The sequence below is a fragment of the Microtus ochrogaster genome, chromosome 7 (genome assembly GCF_000317375.1).
Source record: "Microtus ochrogaster isolate Prairie Vole_2 chromosome 7, MicOch1.0, whole genome shotgun sequence".
In the NCBI taxonomy this organism is placed as follows: Eukaryota; Metazoa; Chordata; class Mammalia; order Rodentia; family Cricetidae; genus Microtus; species Microtus ochrogaster.
The window spans coordinates 79049986-79064770 of record NC_022014.1 but is presented as its reverse complement, the minus strand read 5'-3'; the positions used below and the strand labels follow the sequence as shown (position 1 = coordinate 79064770).

Below are 14785 nucleotides of genomic sequence, written 5' to 3'. Positions count from 1 at the left end.
GCATTTAACTGGATTCAACCTTAGCACAGAAGCTGCCTCCAAACTGAGAAGGTGCTCTAAAATCCTGGCAGAAGGGAGGAAGTCCCTAAGCTGAGCAGAACTTCAGAGGCTCTAAGTCCCCTCTCTGACTGGAGGTCCAGAATCCTAGGAGCTCTCTGAATAGCTGAGGAGTGAGGGTGTGGGCCAGGGAGCTGTTGATGAGAGGCAGGGGCCTCTGTTGAATGCTGTGTGTACCAAATACCTCAGGGAACATTTTCCCACAGCCTCCATTCCAGGAGCCAAGGTGCTTGGGTGTGGTGGCCCAGCCTGTAGGTTCCCTACTGCAAGTCTCACTACTAAACCTGGAGATCACACAGATCCCCTCTGTGCTAAGGCTAGGCGGGGCAAAGAGCAGCCTGGGCTAGATATGGGTCCCTGATGCCGCTCCCTACCAGGAGGGGAACACTTGACACTGGGTGGGCCTGTCTAACTGTTCCCTTTGCTCTTTGGTGATCTTTGATGATGTGACCAGCTGCTAGGTCTGGGTGAATGGATACAATGGTTGTGTGTGGTCCTGGGGATCAGACCCAGAGTCTGGGCCATGCTAGGCCTGAGCTCACTAAGCCACACTAGTATGATCAGGCAAAACTACACTGAAGACCAGTCCTTCACCTTAGATGCCTGGGCACGTCCCTTCCTCTTCACAACTACTACACACATTCCGCAGCACAGGAAGCTGAGGCAGCAGTGTGGCTTCCGACCACTTGTCCAACCATGTAGATATCAGAGAACACGTCTAGGTTGAAGCCCTAGCTCTCCCCTACAGCTGGGCTGAAGTGTCACAGGAAGCAGACAAGGGAATTTGCTACAAGGCACGAGGTTCTTATCCAGTCCCTTTCTTACCTAAAGATCCATGTGATGCTGAGGTCCCCAAAAATGTGTTTTCTGACTGACTCAAGTGGCTCTGGGGTTGTTGCAGGAAATGTGAGGAGAGGCTGACGGGAGGGGATGGAGAAGCAGAGTGGAAGGAGGCTGAGCTGCCTAAGGAGCCGGGGATGTTCACAGGTGCAGAACTCTGCACCAGACTGCCACCTGTAAGAGACCCAAAGGGTGGACTGCGTGAGGACCAGGCAAACCATGTGGGTACAGGTGAAGTCCCAAGCCCCCCAGGCCTTCCCGGCCCACCCCTGCCCAGTACCGATGGTGCTGCTGCTGGGGTGGGGCACTGTGCTGCTATCAAAAGTCTTCTCCAGGGCTGCTACTCCAAACTCGTTTAGGTCCAGGTCATCCAAGGCAGACTCTAGGGATAGAAAACGGAGTGTGGGCTCCCAAGAAACATGTCCTTGGCTCCAGGCTTCCTGATCCTGAGCACCTCATTTTCTGCCTTTGCTGTTTCTCTTCTCAGCACTTTATGAAGCCTTCTTTCATACTCCAAGAGGAATCAAGGCCCAATCCAGTGTGTTGTGGTGTGGCATGTCAGTAATCCCTGCCTTCAGAAAGCTGAGGCAGGAGGACTAAGAGTTCGAGACCAGCCTGGGCTATGTATAGCAAAATCTCATCTTAAGAAGAAAAAATGATTGACTTCAAGGTTGCAGCTTCAACTGACAGAGGTGTGTGGTGTAGCCTCGTGGAGTTTCACCCTGAGTTACTGGGAGTCAGCAGCTCTGGGCCTTTGAGGTGCCTGACAAACGCCGGTGCCTCCCTGCTGAACTGGCCTGGCAGGAGGTACAGTTTCTCTCCTAGAAGGCAGGAGCAGCACACTACCACCTGATTCCCCAGGGCCTGGCACAAAGTAGGCAACATAAGTAATGATGGAAAGAGGCCCGACTTCTTCCTCTTGCTGCTGAGGACCAAACCCAGCACCTTACCCATGCTAAGTACTCATGCTGCACCTGAGCACACCCAGTCCACAGCACCAGTGTCTAACTGCCAGCACTCTGAGGACAGATGTGCAAGACACTTCCCAAGGAAGCCTAGTGAACCACCTAGGGCTGCGTGGCGTGACTTTCATGAAAGGCTCCATGGCCTAGTCTTGGCCTCCATGTTGAACTCAGAGGACCCAGAGCATCTATGCTGACTCTCCCCGTGTCTAAAGTCTGTGGTGCTCATCCAGGTCTCACTTCAGACACCTTGTGTCTCTGACTCCAGATCCAGGCCTAGGCTTGCAAACAAACCCTGCCTAGTTACCTATGACCGACTCTACCGTGTCGCTGGTGGGATAGAAGGGCAGAGCATTTGCATTCATGCCAGGGGCGCTGCTGGTGCCTGCAGGGCTTGGGGGAGTGGCTGCCAAGCTGGAGGTAATACTGGAAGAGATGCTTGAGGTCAGGGGGCTGCCCACAGGGAGGATGCCCAGCACGTCCTGCAACGAGAGTGAGGAGAGGCAATGGGGCGCTTGCCTTCAGAAGCTGTGGCAGAACTAGCACAAGGCAGGTGGGCTAGAGCAGCCAGTAACTTACAGGCCTGGCTGCCAGTCCCAGGCCCACCTTGCTGAGTGGCAGAAAGTGGACAGTAAAACATGGAAGCCATTAGCTACTTACCCTTGCAGGGCTGACACTGGGATATTCCCTAATCATTCCTGGTGAATGTTAAGTCTAGAAGGAGATGAGCCCGGGGCCTGACCCCCACCCTTTCTGGACTTGGGGGTGGGCCCGCCTGAGTCCTTCCTTAGTTTGTGGAGGAATTGGTACCCTACTCGGTGAAACCTGCTGGGGCTCTGGGCCTGTCCTATCCAGTGATACCAGAGCAGAGACGGGAGCCAGGAGCTCTGTACCTGTTTAGGTTGAAGCAGAGGCTGCTCTTGACTCCTGGGCTCTAGCGAATGGGGTTTCAGTTTAGCCTAAGAGAGAAAAATGAGGGAGCAGGAAGTGATTGTGGTACTGGGCAGATCTAAACCTAGTGTCCACCTGGCCCTGCTAGGTCCACTGAGGCTGCAGATACAGGGAAGGGCAAGGAGTGACAGCAGCTGTCACCTGCCACACACAACCCTCTTCTCTCTCTCCACTTCTATATCCTCTCTCCGTCCCCTCCTACCCTGAACAGGCAGGGCTTCTGTCCTCCTAGGTGACTAACCTCTGGAAGTCCTCTCTTCTGGTCCCCCAGGCCCTGTCATTTCATTAGACATCACAGTTTGGGAGAGAAAGGGGACATCTTTTACCTACTGACTGACTCAATGGCTCTGGGGAAGCTGTGCGGCCTTTTGTAGAGTGAATACAGGTTTATAAAGGAAACACGAGAAACAGCTCTGGGGTGCGAGGGGTCTGTGTAGCCTCCTCAGCAGTGAAGCGGGGTGATACCACTCTCTGCCCAATCCTGAAGACACTCAAAATGGATTCGGTTCTAGCTCTTAGTGTCCTTCCCCCCAGGGAGCCAGGCCTCATCTCTAAGCTGATCTGCCACATGCAAAAGGCCAATCTCAGTGTCCTCTGCTGCCCCTGCACCCTTTACCTGGCACTTGAGATTCTTCAGGTACTCTGCTCCCATCTGGTCCTCCCTCTCGAAGCCAGGAGCTTTCTTATAGCTGCCAGGAGCAAGGCTGGACTCCCCAGGGAAGACCAGGCCCTCCAGGTTTGAAGTCTTCCTGCTAGGGCCTGGTGGGGAGCTGCAGAGGTGAGATGGGCTGCCCAAGCCACTGTTCCTACAGAGGAGCTGCAAGGGGACAGGTGGGCGGTGGGCAATGGGTACAGTGTGGACAGGGGAATGGCCACCCTCCAGTCCTATTTCAAAGGGCTGTGGTCAATGAGCAACAATAAAGCACTCACGGACCCCTAAGTCTCAAAAGGGATTTGACAGACAGTAGTGACAGGCTTATCCCAGCCCTGCCCAGGCTGATCACTACTGGCTCTAAAGATGCATCCCCACCTCCCTGCCCTCAGCCCCAGAACAAATACCAGGGCCTCAAGCTCCTGGGGCAGAGGAGAGGCAGGAGCTTGCTCCTGGGCAGGCAAGATGCCCACCCACTCCCCAAGACAGGCACGTACGGCGCTGAGGTCAGGGGCATGCGGGCTGGAGGGGCTCACAGGGACCGAGTCTCCAGCAGCAGATGGCATGTACAAAACAGGACCCGGCTGGGTGGGGCTGGATACAGCTGAGGAAGGCTGCATGTCATCATTTAAGGGTGGCGCTGCAAGAGAGGGTGGGGTCAGCAGGCGCGAAGTGAGGTCTGTCTCTGTAAATTATATCTGCATAGCTTCTAAAGGAGGCCATACATGTCCCTGCCACCACGGGGAATTAAGTTACTGTTTCCACTGCACCTTCTACAGTTAACTCAAAGTTACTGAAGTCACATGATGGGCTTCATTACACAGAAAAGGAAACGGAGGTTCAGAAAGGTCAGCCAAGTCTCCTAAGATAACAGAGATAGGAGGCAGAAGACCTCAGTCCAATCCCATTTTGTATAGCCCAAACTATTAATCCCCTCTCTGTGGCAACTGGGCTGTCCCAGTGCCTACAGCTCCAGCTCCCTGTGCCCTCCATGTTTCCCCTCCTAGAGTTCTCTGTTTATTCTCTCATCTCTGAGACAGAGCTGAGCCTAGAAAGAGTGAGGGGAAGCAGAGCCCTGATCTGCAGGGAGACAGGCAACAACCCAGTCCCCACGGGAACAGAGCGTGGGGCTGTTTCACGCTGCAGCACAAGCCACCTGACGCTACTGAGCACTTAATGAGCCGACTTAACCTGAAATGGATGCAGAGGTTACAATGATTAGAGGTCTCTAATACTCGGCACAAACACGGTAAACAGCTTGATACTTCTTAAGTTAGTTACTTATAAAATATTTTATAGATTTATTTTGAGGCAGGGTCTTTGTACATAGCCCTGGAACTCATTATTGTAGACCGCACTGGCCTTGCGTCTCCTCCCGAGGGCTTGGTATTAAAGGTGTGTACCACCACACCCAGCTATGCTATCATTTTACATTGGACTTAGTAAAAACATTGAAATTAATTTAACCTATCCACCTCTCTCCTCTCTCTCTTTAGCACATTACCCAAAACTTTAGTGACCTATGGAAGCTACCTTATACTCTGACAAAGGGCTCTGCTCCAGTGAACCAAGCAGGGCTCAGCAGGGAAGAGCTTCATGCTCATGGGTGACACGGGGTAGCTGGCTGGGATCAATCAAGTTGCTTTTAACATTTGGTGCCTCAGTGTTGCCTGGGACTCAATGCCCAGGAGGGCATGGACCTCTGAGTCTATCTCAGGCTCCTGGAGGCTGTACCAGGGCGTCAAGGTCAGTTCCAGAGTGGCCAGGTGACTGTAACTTCCAGTGGGGATGCCCCCAGGCCTGAGCCTCAGCAGAGGTTAGGGGAGAACTGGAAGACAGGGAGCTGCCGCGACCATGCGAACGTCGTACATACGTTCTATGTGGGCAAAGGCGCAAAAAGGTCCTCGGGGACAGCTACCCGACTGCTGCATATCGTTGCACTTAGTGGATTTGTAGATCTGGAGGGGGCAGGGCAGAAACAGGACAAGTTCAACCACAGTTAGACACTTTCATTGAGGCAGGGCTAGCCTGGAATTCCTCTCCACTTTCTCCCCTCCTAGTTCCCTATGTCTTTACCAGTGTCTTTTTCTAGGGACAGGATATTGATAGACAGCCTATGCTTGTCTTCGGCTCCTAACTCTCCTGCCTCACTGTCTCGTGCTGGGGTGGCAGGCACGCACCGCCCACCAAGCTTCTCCTAATCAACCTGCTCAACTCTCGGGGAAGCCTATACCATTAATCAACACCCTCCTCCTGGAGTCAAAGGTCCATCACAAGGGAACTGGGGTGACACCCATGAATATGCCCTCCTTATACTGAGCCAAGATCCCAAAAAGCACAGAGTCACCTTCAAAACGCCCCTCAGGGAACCTGGACTTGTGATCTCTACTGGGTTTAACTGCTGCCTGTGATGTCTACAGCCACATAAGGCTGTCTTTGCATCGCTGTGCCCTGGCTTCCACAGACCCCACTGTGGAGAGAGAAGTACACCAGGGAGGCTGCTGTCTCTGTCCCTTGGACTCTGATCTGCCAAGCTCCGCGAGGTGTAAGTACCACAAGTAGTGTAAAGTCCGGAACGGCCAGACTATTAGGTCCTATCCGTGCCTTCTCGGCTGGGTGGGCTAGGAATCGAACTGGAAGCAGAGGGAGGGCGGGCTTAGAACCAAAGCGGCTACACGCTGAGACACTACCCACAAAGCCCTCTCCTGGAATAGCGCCACTACCTGCCCCCATTCTCGCCTGTCTCCTAGTGCTCCAAAGTGGAGATGGTAAGTCACTCCTGCCCCTCCCCACAGCCTACCTCTGGGTGGAACTGCTGCTCTGTGCGGGTGTGGCAATACTGGCAGGCATCCCCATTCTCACACTTGCCAGGGTCTCCCCACTCGTCCCCGTGTTTGACGTTTGGGCATGGAGATGACCTGGTCCAATGAGAAGGGATCAGACAGGGGCAAGAGAGGACGAGACTGGGACCTGCACAATGCCACCTGGGTCCTTGTACAGGGCCCTCTCTGGTATCCCTGTCTCTCAAGTCCAGGTGTAGAAATGGGGAAGACCAGCTACACAGGAAGGGTCTCACTAGGGCCAGGCTGTTCCTCTGGCCCTGGCCACATCACCAAGGAAGACACAGTTTTGCACCCTTCAGCCAGGCACTGAACCTCTGACAGCCCAAAGAGTCAGGCCACCGCCACACACCCTAAAGACTCAGAAATGGATGGGCCTCATGCAAGAACGGGTCAGGGCTCCCACCAGTCTCTTCCACAGCCCCCTCCTTTCTAACTGGGCCCTGTAACCCCCAGGGCTTGCCCTCCCACCGCCCTGAGAACCATGGAGGCAGTGGTGTCGGTCACAAACGCTTCCTCGCCTCTCCCCCTCCCATGGTAGCCTCTTGGGGCCAAAGAACCTGTATTTGTGCTTCCGGGGACTCCGCCGCCGGTCCTTGCTGTTGTGGTAGTAGGGACAGGCATAGCCCTGGCGACACAGTCGTGGAGGCTTCTTGCATGGCTCTGTCTTATAGTTCCCCAGGACATAAGCAGTCTCTGCACAGAAGGCCAGAGGGCAGAGGGCAGGGGTCAGGGAATGGAGTCAGAGCCCCCAACAACAGCAGAGTAGAGCGCAGGGGACAGCTACTGGGAAGAAGGGTCCCTGAGCTGGGATTCTCATGCAAGACATGAACGGGGCCACGTCTTTATAGGCCAGGTAGGCAACAGGAGGGAAAAAGTATGGATGAGGGTGTGTATGTGAAAGCCCAAGGGAATCTTGGGAATTCCGTCTGTCTGGAAACTCCCTTATAGTGCCTTTTGAATATAAGTTTAACATGGAATGAAGGGGTGAGGTGAGCTAAAGAAATGGCTCAGTGGTTAAGAGCACTTGTTCTTGTAGGACTGGGTTCCGTTCAGTGAGTCGGGTCACAACCATCCATAAAGCACGCACACAGTGCACAGAGATACAGTCAGACAAACACTTATACACATAAATACTTAAAGTTTCCAGATGGGATGAAAGGGCTAGAGTTCTCCTAACAGAAGTGGTGGTTTCAAGCCAAGTCACTGGGTAGCTATGGAGAGGGGAGTGCAATCGGCACCTGAGGCTGCCTATACCTTGCCACCGAGGTTCCTCACTGAGGATTTTTTCTATCATGGCATGACTTGCAGCCCCAGCTGACTGGCCTTCTATGCTGCCCTCTACTGTAGTCTGACCATTCTGTAAGGCCTCCATGGCTTGGAGCTCCCTGAGAGAAAAGAAAAGGACGGAGAGGTGGGAAGGAGAATGAGAGAATGGGAAACAGTGTCATCAATCTCTTGTCTCATTGAAGTCAGCAGCAACAGTGGCTGATCTCCTTGCCTGTCCCTCCCCTCGGCCCAGCATCGGCCTACCTGATATCATAAACAGGGGAGCGGAGGTCATGTGGGCCGTGGGCAAAAGCACAGTGCAGGCCATTTTTGGTGCAGTTGCCTTTTGAGTCTGTTTCATGGATGCAGATTCCAGTTTTATAGTAACGAAGGTGGTACCTGCGCTCGGTGTCCCCTGTGGTCCTGTGCAGGAATGGGCACCTGGAACACAGCAGGGGAAATCAGTCACCTCCACCTCCAGAGGCCACTGCTGAAGGGCCGCCACCACGATTCAGAGAGTGCAGTGCAGGAAGACTGGGGAAGACAATGATGAAGTCTGTGGCCAGGATGGCTCTGCGCTCAAAGGCTGGGATCTGAAAGGTTTGGTACCCCAGGCAGCTGCCTATAGCTGCTTCAGGGGACACACTTTGTTTGTTTGTTTGTTTGTTTTTCGAGACAGGGTTTCTCTGTAGCTTTGGAGCCTGTCCTGGCACTAGCTCTGTAGACCAGGCTGGTCTCGAACTTACAGAGATCCTCCTGCCTCTGCCTCCCGAGTGCTGGGATTAAAGGCGTGCGCCACCACCGCCTGGCTCAGGGGACACACTTCTGGATGAACAGATGTTTGAATAATAAATGCTACCCAACTCAGGGGCTTCCAAAAATCAACCCCTCGAAACTTGCACACGTGCCCTACAAGCTTTAATAGGCTTGCGAGGAGGAGATCAGCCAGTCTTGACCTCTGTGAAAAAGGTCGGCTACTGTAGGAAAAGCTCAGAATGCTGTAGTGCAGAACCCAGAAGCGCTTCCCAGCACTTTTCTGAGGTTAAAACAATAGCAACAAGGCCTCGATGGTCCCTCTGAGTAATGTCTCGGGCTTTGCCACCTCACTTGCTACCAGTGATAGACTCAATTCCTCAACAGACATTTAAAGTTAGCAAATAAGCTGGCTGTCATGGCACACGCCTTTAAACCCAGCCCCTGGGAGGCAGAGGCAATTGGTCTCTGAATTTGAGAGCCTGGTCTACAGAGTGAGTTCCAGGCCACCCAGGGTTTCGTTATGAGACCCTGTCTCAAACAACAACGATCAGCAAACAGGGACACTAGAGAGGCTCTTTTTGTAAGCTGCAACGGCAGTGCGGACTGTGTAGAACAGCACAGCAGGTGGGGATAAGACTTGGAGGACCAGAAACAAACCCAGGGCATCATCTTGGTTCAAATGTAGTCTTGTGGGATTTAGTGGAAGAAAGGCTAATTTTTTGTTTTCATGCAATAGGCAAAAGAAACGAAAGCCATTCCCATTTATTGCTGTCCCTTTAGCTCAGGGCAAGGGTGAGCCCAACTTTGGCCTATTTTGTAGGCTAGCTGCCTGGCATGTACCACGCTTATTCTGAGGGCATCTGATCCAGGAGAGCTGGCAGGGCACTCACTCGTCACCCTCTGGGCAGAGGCCTGTGGCCTCGTCGTACTTGGTGCAGTAGACATCTGGACTATAGTTAAAGGTGCCGTCCCGACGGCGGATGGAACGGCGGCGGCGCTGGTTCACGAAGTGCCAGTGGAAGCAGGTGTAGGGCCGGTGCTGTGTGCATTTGTGTTGCACGAAGAGCGGACACTGCTCTGTGCGGAACTCCTTCAGGTACCTGCAGAGAGACAGTCTATGAGGGGTGAGCCAGGAGCACAGTGAAGCTCCTTGCTTTCCAGCAAAAAGCCACCAAGCCCCGAGGGCCCTGCTCTGGAGTGCCAGTCCCACTGGGACAGGAGCGGTCCAGGGCTGAGGCTGGACTCTGGCTTTTAGATATGTCCCAACAACTACGCTCCACACCAGCATGAATGAAAGGCAGCAGCCACAGGCCACATGAATGCTGTGTGTGGCAGAGGCCAGCTGTGCTCAGCAGCAGCTTGGCTGAGCCATCTGAGGTTTCCCAGGCCGAGGCACTAATCATAGGGAAAAGGGCTGTTCACAAGAACATAAATAAGCAGCCTCCTCCGAGTCTGTGGTTCCCTGCTGCCCACATACACCGACCCACCCCCAAAGACCTCCCTATACCATGAACCAAGCTGGCACTGTGGGTTGAGGGAAGAAACATGGAGACGCTTAGGGTTGACACTGTTTTCTGCTTTGGTACCCATTGGTAAAGTGCCCTCTGGACTAACTCTGATCACTGTCTGTAGCACGAATAATAAAAACCCAGAGACAGATATTGGGGTTTAAGCTGAAGATTAGAAAAAGCAAAACAGCCAAGCCACCAGAGAAGTCTCTCCTCTACCAAGGCTGGGCGACTGCAGACTGAGCCCTGAGCCTGTCCCATTTTATATTCCCCTCTAGTGCTGGGATTAAAAGTATGTGATTCCCTAAAACTGAGATTAAAGGTGAATCACCACCACCTGGATCTGTTTCTGAATTGATCTTGAGTAGCCCAGGGCGGCTTTGAACTCACAGAGATCCATCTGCCTCTGTCTCCCAAATCCTGGGATTAAAGGTGTGTGACATCACTGCCTGGCCTCTAGTATCTTAGTTTTATCTTTTGATCTTTAGGCAAGCTTTATTTACTAAAACATGAATATCACTATAACTGTCCTTGAGATGTCTTTAGTGTTACCTGCAGATGCCCTCCCTCTTAGAATGGACTGTGCCCAGTTGTCTCACATAAGGCCTGCAACAGCTGGGGCTATTCAAATACTGGTGTCTCTCTCCTCTACCCTCATACAATAGCCAGATATCAAAAAATACTCCACCAGGTGGAGGGTTTCAAACCATCTTACCCTGACAGAACATACCCCACCGATTTGTGTTCTTCACTACCTTACCCCAGCCTAAGGTTCTCCTAGGCTGGGGTGGGGACTGTTGAATGGGCAATCAGTGCGGTTTTCTTTCTTTCTTTTTTTTAAGATTTATTTATTTATTATGTATACAACATTCCTTCCATGTATGCTTGCATGCCAGAAGAGGGCACCAGATCTCATTATAGATGGCTGTGAGCTACCATGTGGTTGATGGGAATTGAACTCAGGACTTCTGGAAGAGCAGTCAGTGCTCTTAACCTCTGAGCCATCTCTCCAGCCCCTGCAGTTTTCTTTCTCTCTCTTTTTTAAAATTTATTTAACATGCATTGGTGTGAAGGTGTCAGATCTCCTGGAACTGGGGTTAGACAGTTGTGAGCTGCCATCTAAGTGCTGGGAATTGAATCCGGGTCTTCTGAAGAGCAGCCAGTGCTCTTAACCACTGAACCATCGCCTCTCCAGCCCCTGCAGTTTTCTTTAAATGTTTTTTAATGTACTTTTTTTTTTTTTAAGTATGAATGCTCCCTCTGCATGTAACCCTGCAGGCCAGAAGAGGGCATCAGATCCTATTACAGATGGTTACGAGCCACTGTGTGGTTGCTTGGAACTGAACTCAGGAAGAGCAATCGGTGCTCTAACCAATGAGCCACCTCGCTGGCCCTCCCTCAAATATTTCACTGTGTATATATGTATGTGCGGGTGGTGGGAAAGAGTGCATATGCCACAGCACACATGTGGAGGTCAGAGGACAGCTCTGTGGAGCTGGTTTTCTCCTTCCACCTTTACATGGGTTCCAGGAATCAAACAGGTCAGCAAGTCCTGCTATCTTCAAGACCACTGGGCAGACCAATTTCTCAAGCCAACAATACAAGCAACCAATGGGCTGAGAGGTAAGGAGATGCTGAGGGCATCGTGTGCAATGTTGTATACCTAAGCAAGTGAGGCAGAAGCAGCAGATTTGAAACAGCTGCTGCCTGGGCTCGGGCAGAGCTTGGATCTGGAGTGCATAACCCTAGAACTTCTGCCCAGATCCCTGAGGCCTAAGTAGTCCAATAAAGAGCAGGCTGGGTGGGCAGGACTGGGGACGAGATCAAACAGAAGTGTCTGGAGTCAGGCAACACCTGTTAAACCCAGCACATTTGGGTACAGATGCAGAGCCAAGCAATGAGGACACTGCTCATGTTTTCATGGGAGATACACAAGAATAGATGGGACTGCCGGATGGTGGTGGCGCACACCAGAGGCAAGCAGATCTCTGAGTTTGAGGCCAGCCTGGTCTACAGAGCGAGTTCCAGGACGGTTAAACAAAAAAAATCTTTCTCAAAACAAAACAAAAGGATAGGAGAGACTGATGGAAAGAAATGTAAGGGGCTCTGCTCTGGGTATCTTAGGTACCAAAAAGGACTCTGACCCAGACTGGAATCGAAGAAGGCTTAAAGGAAGAAGGTACTAGCAGATGAAATGTTCTGAAGAAAATTAACAGTATGATATAACATTGTATCTGGTTCCATGAGTGCCAAGTGCCTCTCTATAGGAGCAACCAGGAGCCTAGAGAAGTGAGCGTTGCAGACAAACCCACAGGTGGCAGAAGTATCAATCAACTCTGGGTCCCAAGTATCTAAGATACCGGAGAGAAAACTGAAAGGCCCCTACAATCTGCTCTCTTGGCTCCTCTGGCATTTAAATAGAAGTTCTGTTTCTTTCCATTTGTTTCTCTGTCTGGCTAGACAAACAACGGGTGCCTTCTTGGCTATATTCAGGTATCAAGCCCTGGCACTAAGTTGGGGCACTCATGCTCTAAGCTACTAGGCTAATCCTTCAAGAAAGACATTCTTCCTATTCGTCGGGTCCACTAGGAGAGCAACCCAGGTAGAAAATGAGGTAGGTGAGGAGGAAGGGAGCAAGTGCAGTCTTGAGTGCAAAGGCCTGGCAAAGTAAATCCCAACACCTAGTTAGGATGGAGCTCCAGATAAACCATGAGTACTTTCCTGCATGAATAAGTATGGCTGCACACGGCATGAGGCACACCGATACTGTGGAACTACACATTGTGTATCTGTGATTCTATCTAGCTGGTATCCTGTACTTCAATGTCCTCTTCAGACAAGGTCTCATTGCTGCTGTCCAGGCTGGCCTCAAAGTCCTGGGCTTAGGCAATTATTCTGTCTTGTCTAAGTAGCTAAGATAATGGGTACAAACCATGTTACCACTAGATAACATCCTGTGTTTTTATTTGCAAAATAAATGTTGGTGCTCCTGAAAGTCTGACAGGGTATGGTGGTATAGCCTTTAACCCCACAGTGAGACCCTGTCTCAAAAACAAACAAAAAAACTTTTTTTTTTTGTTTTTTTGAGGCAGGGGTTCTTTGTGTAGCTTTGGTTGTCCTGGAATTAACTATGTAGACCAGGCTGGCCTTAAACTCACCTGCCTCTGACTCTTGAGTTCTGAGATTAAAGGCACATGCTACTATCATCCACTTAAAAGAAAACATTTGAAGCCAGGCTTTACGGCCCATGCCCTTAATCCCAGCACTCAGGAGGCAGAGGCAGGTAGCTCTCTCTGAGTTGGAAGTCAGCTTTTACAACATAGAAAATTCCAGGATAGCCAGGACAACTTAGTGAGACTCTGTCTCAATAACAACAATAAAGCAAAACAAAAAGTTTGGTGTCAGCATCTTGGTGAGCACACAGGAGACAGGGAGAAGGCTTTGGGCACAGTGGCTCTCACGAAAAGAAGCTCCTTGGGGTAGAAACTTGCATGACTGAGGCAGAAGTGTCTACAATGCCTGACAGGGATTCCTCAGATAAGGACAGAGGCAGCAGGTCATTTAAAGCCACATTTCCATTCCTACTGCCCCGTGTCAGATACACAGGACTTTTAACTTTTAACAGGACTTGTTAGTCTTCCTGAAACCTGGATAAGCGGCCACCACTGCTCAGCCTGGCATTCCTAGCCCCATCCACCCATCCCACTGTGGGTTTTCAACTCGGCCTCCTCACCACTCTGGCCACAGCTGCAGTGCTAGCGGAAAGAAAACTTCCTAGCCGGGCGGTGGTGGTGCACACCTTTAATCCCAGCACTTGGGAGGCAGAGGCAGGCGGATCTTTGTGAGTTTGAGACCAGCCTGGTCTACAAGAGCTAGTTCCAGGACAGGCTCCAAAACCACAGAGAAACTCTGTCTCAAAAAACAAAAAAAAAAAAAAAAAAAGAAAGAAAGAAAACTTTCTGTCTTTGCTCGTGCCTCACTCCTTACTTGAGGAAAACAACAAAGGCAGGACTAAATGGAAATGAATCTTTTGGATGCCACTTCAGTGAAGTCTTCCTTGCTTTCCACCTATCTGTTAGCTCCCCTGCACTGGAAATGCTGGAGATGGAACCCACGGCCTTGCACATGGTACTCTACCGCTAAGCTACACTCAGAGCCACCTTAGGCATTTCTTACACGTCTTATTCTGCTTTGCATGTTAATCATGACACACTCCCCTTTACAGGTTGAGTATACCTCATCTGGAATGCTTGAGATGAAAGTCACTTGTAATCTTTTTGAATTTGGGAAACCACACACAAAGCTATCATGGGGATGGAACATAGAATTCACTAAGTTCATTTATGTGTCACATACGTTTTATAAATATCAGCGCTTGAGTAATTAGAATTATAGATATATACCACGTCATCCATAGCTGTGACCCACTACATAGAATGAGGAGAAAAACTTCCCACTTGGTTTTTAATTTTCCTTTATTTTTGTAGTTACACGTGCATGTGTGCATGGGTAGATGTGTGCATGTGTGGAGGCTGGAGCTGAGGCTGGGGTCTTCCTCTATTGCACTCCACCTACGTGTTAAGACAGAGGCTCTCACTGAACCGGAGCTCAACCATGTGGCCAGATCCTCTTTCTCCACAAGTGCTGCCATGCCTAGCTTTTTAATCTGGATGCCAGGGACTCAAGCCCAGGTCCTCTGCTTAGAAGATAGGCACTTTACTGAACGGGACATTTCGTTCACCCCTCTACTTAGGACATGATGAAACTGCCAGTGGCCTCAGTATCTTCTTTATCTCCTAAATAAACCGAGCCACCAACAGGAAAAGTCACCACACAGAACGCTACGACATTTTTACTTGCTAGACTCCTTTCCATCTTCTCTTTCTCCTCAGCTCTCGGCACTGTTGTCAAACTCTACACACTGGCAAAGAAAAAAGGGGCGAGAGCCGG

The 14785-nt window shown here is 51.0% G+C and overlaps 1 protein-coding gene across 3 annotated transcripts in view; it reads right to left on the bottom strand.

Annotated features, from left to right (window-relative positions):
* Window positions 1–14785, bottom strand: part of Unk (unkempt family zinc finger) — a 34536-nt gene that overhangs the window by 4349 nt on the left and 15402 nt on the right. Inside the window, exons 2-13 of one of the 3 annotated variants that reach the window (XM_026780635.1) lie at window positions 9218–9427; window positions 7836–8012; window positions 7560–7690; window positions 6863–6998; window positions 6263–6380; window positions 5336–5420; window positions 3870–4102; window positions 3427–3627; window positions 2753–2818; window positions 2167–2341; window positions 1178–1279; window positions 883–1071 (exon numbers count right to left, since the gene is read on the bottom strand). In XM_026780635.1, the coding sequence (XP_026636436.1) occupies window positions 883–1071; window positions 1178–1279; window positions 2167–2341; window positions 2753–2818; window positions 3427–3627; window positions 3870–4102; window positions 5336–5420; window positions 6263–6380; window positions 6863–6998; window positions 7560–7690; window positions 7836–8012; window positions 9218–9427 (1823 nt within the window). The remainder of the gene's footprint in view (window positions 1–882; window positions 1072–1177; window positions 1280–2166; window positions 2342–2752; window positions 2819–3426; window positions 3628–3869; window positions 4103–5335; window positions 5421–6262; window positions 6381–6862; window positions 6999–7559; window positions 7691–7835; window positions 8013–9217; window positions 9428–14785) is intronic. The other 2 variants (XM_005350750.2, XM_026780634.1) reach the window with 2 other exon arrangements.